We start from the raw sequence: 10,763 nt of genomic DNA, 5'->3' as shown, positions 1-10,763 counted from the left end.
TATCAGGCCATTTTAAAGCTAATACTGAAGTAAGTAAGATTTTGAATGCAGGACTTTAACTTTGTAACTGAATATTTTTACACTGTAGTACTATTACTCAAGTAAAGCTCTGAACACTTTGCCCATCACTGCTGTAGGAGTTTATTTTTCAATCATGATCTCAGATCACATATTGTATATTCGGTGTGTCCCTAGTTTAAGGACAGAGAAAGACAGCCTTCATGTGTTCTGCTCCAGCAACCACTTGGAATAATCTGCAAAAGGAATATAAAGGGATTAATCTGATTTTTCCCCCTACTTTGAGCTGCATTTTAGTATCATAATCTGTTTTTAGCATTGTTTTTTGTTCCGTCTGCAACTTTCTATGCCCGTCTTGACCAGGCTCTCCTGCAGTAGAGGTTTCCAAATCTCAGTGGGACTAACCTGGTTTATTATGGATAAATTGCACCTATTTAATGTCAGTTTACTGGAGGAAGTTTGGTCCTCAGCTGCTGACCAGTGAGCAAAAGGGCAGCTCAACAGTACTGAGTGAAGGTGCAGCATTACCTCCCATTTCCTGAGCAGATGCCATATATCCAAACATTATCAGGGATCATCCATCTAAACTACTCAAATATAGCATCTTGTATAAGTGTTTGTCAAAAATGTGTCATCCTACGGATTACAGTTTTGGCATTTGCAGGATACTCATCAAGTGAGATGCACACACTGAACAGCAGTGGAAGATTCATTATACACCACTAAGTTACAGCAAACCAAGTGTAAAGAAGTGTGTGTTTATTATAGGCATGCTAGAACAGTAGTTTATTTTTGTGCCTGCAGCTGTGACTTTTTAAATGTCTGTAATCGTTTGTATACATAAGTCAATATAGACTATAATGTTAAGTATTTAATGGGTTATGATGGTTTTTATTTGTCTCCCTCCCATTAGAAACCATCAGAAATCTTCTAATGGTTTTTAATGTTTCTCCTCTCTATCCTAGGCTCATGCACACAGCCACCTAAATAAACTTTATAACAACATCTAGGAATATAACATATAGTCTATACAACTAATATCATCATCAATGTCTAATAAACACATAGATACCTCATTATGACAAAACAAATGTGTTAAAAAAAAAAAGGAGACAAATATTATGTCATCATCTTTAAGAATAAAATTTATTAAGCTTTTCTTATGAAGCAAAAGTGAAATTTTACAAAATACTTTCATATTGTTTTTATGAATGACAGCTTAATTGGGGGAAAAAAATATTAAAATAATTATATAGTGTTCTAATATCAGTACACATTGTATTCAGATTGCATCTACTGTGTATGAACTACGTGCAGCCACATTGACTTTGACGGTCGTAGCTTTTATCACGATTGATGATTTAACACTTTGTAGCTGCCAGCTGATATCTTTATTCTGTGAGAGAGGTTGCAGAGAGCCACAGTAAACATTTTTATGCTTTAACTTGCAAGACCAAGGCATTAAAACACCACAGAGGCACAAGGAAAGCAGCAACATCTAATGCAACAACAGAGAGAAGTGACTGTGAAACAATAGAGACTAGTTTAAACATTTAGTTTAAGGCAAATGTTTCATTTACAAAAAAAATATATATTGTAACAAGAGGATTGTGGACGGTGCAGAACTGGGCAGTGATTCAATATTTTGCATGATCTTTTATCTTGACGGAAATATTTACATCAGTTTACAACACAAAAATTACACCAACAGTCTAAATTTCTAACAAAAAGAGATCTAATGCAAATTTGGTGATTATGGGAGTTGTAGTTTTATCAGTCCTTTTTAACCATGCATGTCAAAACACTGTACAATAAGTAAGCATCATATATATTGATATCAAATAATTAAGAATTATTTCTGTTTGTGTTTTTTAGTCCTTTGCTGACTTGCAGATGGCAGTGGAGGTTTTCTTTCATATTGGTGGAAGCGACCACATGACATGACAACACACAACACGCAAGTACAAGTACACAGTGAAGTGGCTCTCAACGTTGTGCCATCAAAGTTCAAGGGTGTCCAGGTTTTCACTCAAAAGGAAAAAAGAACAGGCTGTAGTAGCTGATGCCTCAGCTGATCACGAGTACACTTTGAGATATTCATTCATTAAGCTGCAAGTGAGGTATTTGATTTTGACCTTGATCCTTATTGAGAATAAATAAATAAATAAATAAATAAATAATATTACACCAAATTTCTTTTTAAATAAATACAAAGACCACAACAAAGCATACACACACTTAGGGAAAATCTCCCTGTGTGCTGAACAACTCATAAAAATCAAAGAATGCCTCCCACAGTCTGAGATAATATGAGTAATATATTATGTAATACAATGTTATTATAGCACTGAATAATATGAAAGTCATAAAACATAACCAGGGATGCACCAATCCAATGTTTTCAGTCCAGATACTGCTACCAGTGTTTTATTAATGAGCTGTATGCCTCACTGTGTTGAAGTGACTGGGATCATTCTTACAGTATATATTTTTTTATATATTATACTCTGCTATGTGGACTACCAGCACTGCTGAGACATTACGTAGTATGTGCACATGTAATCAGAGATACACATGGAATTGAACTTAATAAAACGGGCCCCATTGTCATGATACCTAATCCAGCTCTTTGAATCAGTATTGGACAGATATCAGACATCAGTATCGCATTGGTGCATCCCTAATGATGGCTACTCAGCTGAGTGATGAATCATTTGTGGGTCGGCTCCATAGGAAAAAGTCTGGATATCAAATGTCCAGCAGGTTTTGCTACAGCATCAGTGATTGCATTAAACACTGAGCAAGACAGTTTGTCAGTTTGTGGGTTATCTGGTGAAACTATTTACTTGGTAATTGATTATTCTTCTATCATTAGGCTAAATCTCAGCTCTGCAAACTTTGCAATTCTTTAATTTGACCAGTGAGGCTACGAGGAAATCTCGGAGCTGATCTTTATAAAGTTGTTACCACAGTGTCTTATGGGAAATGCATACGAGATTCACAAGCTCTGTCTTGAAATGTGTGTAAAATGTCAAATGATTTCAGGATCATTCTCTAATAGAAGGTTCATCTCAGCAACTCTTTACTGGCTGAAGGAACACGGTCAGCAGAATAGAGTCTAACAATGAGTTTGGGATGAAAACGTTCAGACGTGGCCAACACCCGCTGGAGCCAGTGACCTGCACAGAAGCAATTCTTGGTGAATGTCTTATTAGCTGAAGACCTATAAGAGAAGAGTGAGGGCCACCACTAGAAGGGTGTGTCCATCTGGCTGCATTTTGCAGCAGGTGACACCACACCATAGCTCCGCTCCTGCCACCTCAGCCACTGCATGTGGACCTCTTTCTGGACCTGCCAAACACATACATACACAATCAGAAAATGCAGCATAAGGCTGTTTTCACAGTAGAAAGATGATGTTGTTGCTGCACTGTATAGTTTAAATCGTTATGCAAAAAAAATAATAAACATGATCTAATTTAAAGTTCCAGTCTCGAAGATCTCTGTTTCCTTCTCTTTGCGGGCACCCATGGCGATAAGCAGCGATTATAGTGTATTTGTTGGCTGACTTAAGGCTTGAAACCAGGCTGGTGAATTTATTTATATTAGCTTGTTTCATGAGCCCTGCAGCTGGTGAGATGAAAGGGTTACCACAGTATAGACGTTATGTGTGTGTGCGTGTACCAGTATGTATGTTTAGGTGTGTGTGAGAATGGATTATTAATGACTATGTACTGTTTGTGATATTTTTCTGGGAATGTTGCCACAGACACCTGGTTATAAATACAGCAGATACGAGGCTTTTCATAAGTGGGCCAACTAATTTATTTGAATGAAAATCTCCAAGATGATTACTTTAATATGTTCACACAACACTTGAATATAATATACTATTGTGTGTGTCTTTTATATCTGGACCTTGAGTCTGTCAATAAAGATAATAAAAAATACTGAAAGCAATGGCCTGACATTTCGGAAATTGTGAAGTAAGATGAGAAAATCAATCCTGCTGTCGTCTGTCATTCTGTTTAATATAAGGCTACAACCAGCAGCTGGTTAGATTGTCTGAGCTTAGCACGAATGATTATGTGTCGGATAATCTCTTGGCCAGGAGCGGCACTTCTTGGAGTCAACACTGGTTGCCTGGCAACTGCTGGATTCCAAGAAATAGTCCTATAAAATGGCAAACTGTCTTTTATGCACTTTGCTGTTTGTACGACTTTATCAGACAAAATATACTGTACACTACTGTGTTAATTAGTGAGTTTTAGAGTTGCTGGTAGGTGCATGATGTCACCTTTAGAGAGAGCCAGGCTAGCTTTTCCTCCTCTTTCTCGTCTTTATACCAAGCTAAACTAACAGGCTGCTAACTGTAGCCTGAGGCCCCGGTCACACAGAAAGTGTTTTAGCAGCTGGAGGTTTTTTGTGTTTAATGAGAATGAGAAGCCTTTTGCTCGCTGTTTTTGCGTTGCTACGCGCCTAACGTTTCTGCACTCTAGGCGCCTGGTGTTTTTCCTGGAGTGCTCAGAACTCCTCAATATGAAAAAAAAAAAAAAATCAACTCAGAGCAGCGAAGTGCCCCTACGTCATCACCACTTGTTTCCCATTGTCCAATTGGATGATTTGAGAAGCAGGCCTACTGTGGTGGTCATGACAACAAGTGTACAGAAACTGGTGGTAGCTGCTGCTGGATACCCAGAGCTATGCGACTTTATAAACAGTTACCATGTACCCACGCAGATCTCCGTTTCTCTGTGCCCAACTAACTATTTACAGACAGCCTCTCACCCTCTGACAGACCTACAGCAAGTACCCTCTGCCTTTCCATTTTGGGAACTAGCTATTAATTACTGTGAAATAATTCTGTAGTTCTAACAAGCCAAAATAAACAGTACATTGATTACATGGGAAGGTTAGGGTTAGTAGGTGATGGGGTGGTCGCCTAGCAACAATCAAAAGGCATGCAAGCGTTTTTTTACTTGTGGCATTCAATTTTAAAAAAGGCAGCACGGTGCACCTCACGTTTTGCAACTTGCAAAACATTTTCTGTGTGATCGGGGCCTTAGGGTGTGTTCGGAAACACTCACTCAAGGTGCCAGAGCACACTCTTCGGAGCACCGTTGGAGTGCACTGTTGTGTTATTCAGAACACGACACTCTCAGAGCAGCAGAGCACCAAGCTGAGTGAATGTGTAATAACTTTAACTGTATGTTAATTCATGTAGAAATGGAACGCTCTGTTTCCTCGAACAGCAACGCTCCCATTTTAGTGTAGAGCATCAGATTAGTTAAACGAACGCAGCCTTATATCTAATGGACAGACATTAAAGTGATGTTGATCTTCTCACTCTCTGCAGCAAAGCAAATATGTGTATTTCCTACTATGTTCCACTATTTCTTTAAACTTTTAAAAACAGGAACAAAAACTTGAGTCTTGACGTGTTAAACTTGAACAATAAATCCAATCACTTGTTCCCCCTGCATCACACAAGTCATTTTCTGGGACATAAAGTCACCTTTATTGCATCATGTCATGGGGGTATCAGTCAAATTTATGAGGAATCAGATATCATACATTTTCCTTGGCATCAGAACGTCATTCACTGATAAACGACAGCTGTAATTTATCTAAACCGTATCATTTTAATCTACAAGAGGATATAGGTGTAAAATAAATTAACACACCCATTAGTCTGTGACAATTGAGTGACTTCTACGTATTAGTCACGAGGCCCTAAAGCACCAAACAGATAAACACTGTTTCCTGTGCACTGAGTATTCAACACAGACTGCGTGAGGTCGACCTAACGTTAATGTTGGCGGTTACATAAGTGCAAGGGGTCCTTCTCTTATGCAACGAGGGGAAGAGAGGTGCAAATTACTTTTGCTTTGAACAGTTCACCCCTCACTGGTGTGTGATCTGGGTACACAGGTTTATTGTGCAACAGAGAGCTGTAAATTATCTGTGTGCTTTGTTGGATGATGTTAAAGTAAATGCATGAAAGAGCTGTGGCATGTACTGACCTCCTGATTGAGGAAGCAATAGAGGATCGCTACAAGAAGCCCCTGTAAGAGAGATGGTTTTAATCATTAACATCTAGAACAAGTCTACACCATTAAAAGGTCGCTCATGTGAAGATGAATAAATATCAGGTGACAAGCGATAGCTGACAGGCCCAAGATGTAAAATATGTTAGAAAAATCTATTATAGTATGTTTCTGTCACACAGCCAGCAAACAAGAGTGAATAATGAGCGGGTTGGATTTATATCTCAATAATACATTGTAGGCTGTCTGTAATCTCAAGGAGGAGACTGTGGACTCTGCTGCCTTTGCTTTTATCTTTCTACTCATACATGTAGAAAAAATAGACTAAGGCTTGGGCAGTATATACTGTTTCATACCTTCATACATCCTTACATTTCACCAGGGCATACAGGATATGATGGTATTTGTGTGGAAAAAACCCCACACATATTAATTGGTCTGTTCGTTGTTCCAACAATCACCAGGTTTGGTCGAAATAAACCTTAATTCACAAATTTAGATTTGAAAATGTGTTTTCTCTACATGCTCTCGTCTCTGTTGTCACTCTCTGCCATTGCTGACCAGCTGTTTACAGTCCTGTAACATTATCCCCAACACTCATAGTGGCCATCTTTCTCGGCTCAGCTGCCTGTGAACTGGTAGAGACTGACCTCTGGTGGAGTGTGCTGTGCACTACAATACATCCTTAATACAGTATCTCTGTAGAAGTTTAATACAGGGGTCAACAACCTTTACTGTCAACAGAGCCCAGCCTGGTCTCATTCTGAAGTTGTCAAATACTGGCGCTTGGTAAGTGACTTCCAGTGTCAGGCACCAAAAAAAAAAGCCTTCCCATCGTTATTGTGTAACAGTGCTTTACCGCATCGGGGGAAACGTGGCCGAACAACAATGTATGTTAAGGGGGCAAAAGTCTGAGTAGGGTGAGAGGGAAGGGTGATGGATAGATCCAACAACCACCGACTTTCACACGGGAGGCTGGTGTTCACTTACTATATGATATATACTATACTTTGTGAAGCCAAACCCTAATCCTAAACCCAACCACGTGCTTTTGTTGCCTTAATCCAACCATATACGTGTGTTGGCTAAACGTAACCACGTGCGTTTGTTCATGTAGTGCATTTATTTTGAAAGCGACTGTATGCAAACAGTACATTTCCTGTGAAAATGGAAGTGTAGTTTTTAACACTAAACTAGCCTATAAACATTACTTACGGATCTGATGAAACATTCATTAACATATTTTGCCACAAGGTAGCTATTCTGCAGTGGGCTATGTATGATTATTTGGTATTTCAACTTTTCAGAGTTGCCTGCTGAAGCCAACAAATCTGTCCATGCAGCGTTAAATTCTCTATTTTCCATTGAGACTTTTCCTTTTCTGGATTTTGAGTCCATAGCTAGTCTACGACTACGACTCATGACTAGCCACCACTATTAAGATTTTGCTAAATTTAAAGGAAAAGGTGCCAGGCTGTAGGCAGATGATGCACATTTCAGTTGAGGAAGTCTTAAAACATTTTTTTACTTGGTGGATGAGCTACATATTTTTTCAGTTGGAGAATGAAAGAATCACTTTAGGCCTACGACAATAATAAATCAAAATTAAAAAGAAAAAATCACAAAAAAAAGATGTATTGAAAATTATACTTCCTGGATCTCTAAATACCCTGCTATACCATAATACCTTCATACCACACAAACCTAATTAAACTTCCTACTTTCACCTCTTTCTGAGTTGTTATGGCTATTGAAACACTTCGTACTGAATTAATTTAAATTCTCAACAGGAAGGCAGGCAGTAGCAGAATCCATTTTAAAGAGCTGGCCGGCAAACTAGCCTGTGCCATGGCATGAAGTGGAGGAAGCCAATTTTGACTTTTCTGTAATTGCATGTCTACAGTTGATGCAAACACTCCCAGCAACACAGCACTGCAGAGCCTTTTTGTACTAATCAGTTTCTTTTCATACTGCTTTTCTAAGCAGCTAGATCAATGACAGTAAGTTTTGGCATTGAAAATAAAGTTTGGCATTGAAAAGGGAAACACTGACACTGAATTAAGTTCCACTGAAAAATAAAGCACAGGCATTAAAAATGCCTTTGTTTTGATTTTTTTGTCTTCTGAAGTGTTTTTCAATGACAATCTTCTGACTCTGAATGACTCCTCTTGGCCCAAAGTTCTTCAAGAGTTACACGAAGAAAAAAAAAATCTGAAGATTGTCATTGAAAAACACATAAAATGCTAAATCCATCCATCCATCCATTTTCAACCCCTTATCCACAGTCAGGTCGTGGGGGCAGCAGGCCGGGCAAAGCATTCCAGACATCCCTCTCCCCAGCTATGCTTTTCAGCTCTTCCTGGGGACCCTGAGGCATTCCCAGGCCATATGAGATGTGTAATCCCTTCAGTGTGTTCTGGGTCTGTCCTCTACCAGTGCAGGACACCTCCAACGGAAGGCACCCAGGAGGATCCCGATCAGATGCCTGAACAACCTCAACTGACCCCTTTTGATGCACAGGAGCAGCAGTTCTACTCCAAGCTCCCTCCGGATGTCCGAGCTCCCTACCCTATCTCTAAGGCTGAGCCCAGCCACCCTTCTGAGGAAACACATTTTAGCCGCTTGTATCCACAACCTCATTTTTTCGGTCATTACCCAGAGCTCATGACCATAGGTGAGGGTTGGGACATAGCTGGACCAGTAAATCAAAAGCCTTACCTTCTGGCTCAGCTCTCTCTTCACCATGATGGTCCGACCCAGCACCCGCATCACTGCAGACGCTGTGATGCCTGTGTTTTATTCAGTTCCAGAACTTACTGTCACTGTGTGGTGATCCCCTGACTTTTCCTATAGTGCCATCATCAGGTCAAATTTTCACTTCGTCCAATACATTGTTTTATGATTAAATACATGCAAAAACTAATTACAGTCCCATCATCACTGATAGATAGAGTGCACTCCCATGCTCACTGATCTGACAAACAACAAAGGTTTATGACAAGATAAGCTCCTCTAAAGAGCTACCATTCTGGGTATGGGTTGGAGTGTGTGTGTGTGTGTGTTGAGCATGCACAATATATATCACTGTCAGAATATTGGGTGTTTATACACGTGTGTGTTTGTACCTGGAAGGATCCAATGCAGAGCTCGATACAGAAGCGCAGGCTAACATTGAAGTAGTCGGGCAGAAAATTGAAGACCATGTAGTGAGTGCCAAACAAAGGGATGAGGAGGAGGGTGGACTTCGTCAGGCGTCTGTTGCACAGAAGGAAAGAAACAAGATGCAGAGGGTGAAGCTACCTCGGGGAGCCATTAAGTGCAGTGTCTAATCTGAATGCTGCTCCGGATGGCATCACGCATGCAGGCATGCTAATCATCCGATGCCAATCAAGAGGATGCTTGCTTGTGTGTGTCAGTCTGTAAACAACTTTTTTTTTTAACATGAGGGAGAGGTAGCAGCAGGTGCGTGTCTCAAAGGGAGGATGATAGAGTCTGAGTGCAGAGGTAGTGTTTTTTAATGTGTGGATCGATCTACCTGGTGCAAGTAAGTCAAGCATCCCTTGACTTGCGGTATGTCTTTTATAAGATCCAGATATGCATGATGTCTCTGAACACTTTCAGCCAATTAGTGAGCCTGTTTCAATTACAAAGTCTAATTCTGGAGAGGTAGACGTGGCCAGACTGACTATTCTGAAGTTTAGAAGTGACTGAATGAATTATACATCGCCGGCTGTGGTGTATCAACAGTTTTCATGCTATCTTTGCCTACATCAAAGTATCTACTTATCAGACTGTAGAAGTATCAAAGAGAGTGAAAAAAGTTTTTGAAAATGTGTCCATCAGACTTAAAGAGCTCAACAGTTGAAGATAAACAAGTCACAGACACAACTTTGAAAATCCAAAATTGTGCGAGGAAAAGATGAAAGCTGAATTTGATGAAAGCAATAAATGCCGTAATGATTAAAGTCAGAGATACTGTAGCAGTGCTGAGTTCAGCCACTCGCACTGCAGCCACAGCATTACCTGTACTGAGAGGAGTTATTGAAGTGGATCAGCCGGGGATTCAGCTTCTGTATCAGAATTCTAATGATGTTCATGAGGAGAATGAAGTTGACCTGTTGATTGGAAAAGCAAGAATGAGAAATTAAACCTTAATAGGATGAAGTCTTGACGGGCACTGGGCTAAACACCTCTTATAACAAGGTGATTATTGAATGTCGGAGCAACAATATGGGTGGCCAAGTGTGTAATTGGCTAGAACTGGTGTGAGGGCAGTTTTTGATACTCTATTCTAACGGGCACAAAAGATGTTGTTTTGAGAAACCATCTCCAAAAAAAGTAAACAAATCATCTGCATAACAATCTGTAATCTGTCAGGCAGTCATTGTTATCTTCTGTACAATGAGAGCATTTACCGCTATGGACACAACAATAGGTCCCTTGATGATCCACCAATAGGGCGAGTCCTCGTTGATGTCCCAACATCTACACAGGAAGACATTTTGAAACTGCACACTTCAGTCCATCAGAGGCTCCTTTAAGATGTGATGTACAATGACTTCAACTGACCATAGAATAACAATCAACTCATCAACAGCATCAAATAGTAATGAGCACAAAGTGAGTGAGTGTACGAATTTGTTTAGGAGACACTGCAGGTGAAAAAGTGTACTGGTCGATTTTTAAATTTTGGGGTGT

General features: G+C 39.8%; 1 protein-coding gene across 1 annotated transcript in view; it reads right to left on the bottom strand.

Annotated features, from left to right (window-relative positions):
• Nucleotides 1-1,925: 1,925 nt before the first annotated feature.
• ghrhrl (growth hormone releasing hormone receptor, like) overlaps nucleotides 1,926-10,763 on the bottom strand; it is a 33,014-nt gene continuing 24,176 nt past the window's right edge. The window contains exons 9-13 of the mRNA XM_049587488.1: nucleotides 10,481-10,550; nucleotides 10,089-10,180; nucleotides 9,191-9,320; nucleotides 6,042-6,083; nucleotides 1,926-3,369 (exon numbers count right to left, since the gene is read on the bottom strand). Of these exons, the coding sequence (XP_049443445.1) occupies nucleotides 3,268-3,369; nucleotides 6,042-6,083; nucleotides 9,191-9,320; nucleotides 10,089-10,180; nucleotides 10,481-10,550 (436 nt within the window). The 3' untranslated portion in view covers nucleotides 1,926-3,267. The remainder of the gene's footprint in view (nucleotides 3,370-6,041; nucleotides 6,084-9,190; nucleotides 9,321-10,088; nucleotides 10,181-10,480; nucleotides 10,551-10,763) is intronic.

Source organism: Epinephelus fuscoguttatus, linkage group LG10 (genome assembly GCF_011397635.1).
Source record: "Epinephelus fuscoguttatus linkage group LG10, E.fuscoguttatus.final_Chr_v1".
In the NCBI taxonomy this organism is placed as follows: domain Eukaryota; kingdom Metazoa; phylum Chordata; class Actinopteri; order Perciformes; family Serranidae; genus Epinephelus; species Epinephelus fuscoguttatus.
The sequence above is the reverse complement of the archived record's forward strand: the minus strand, read 5'-3'. Positions and strand labels throughout refer to the sequence as shown.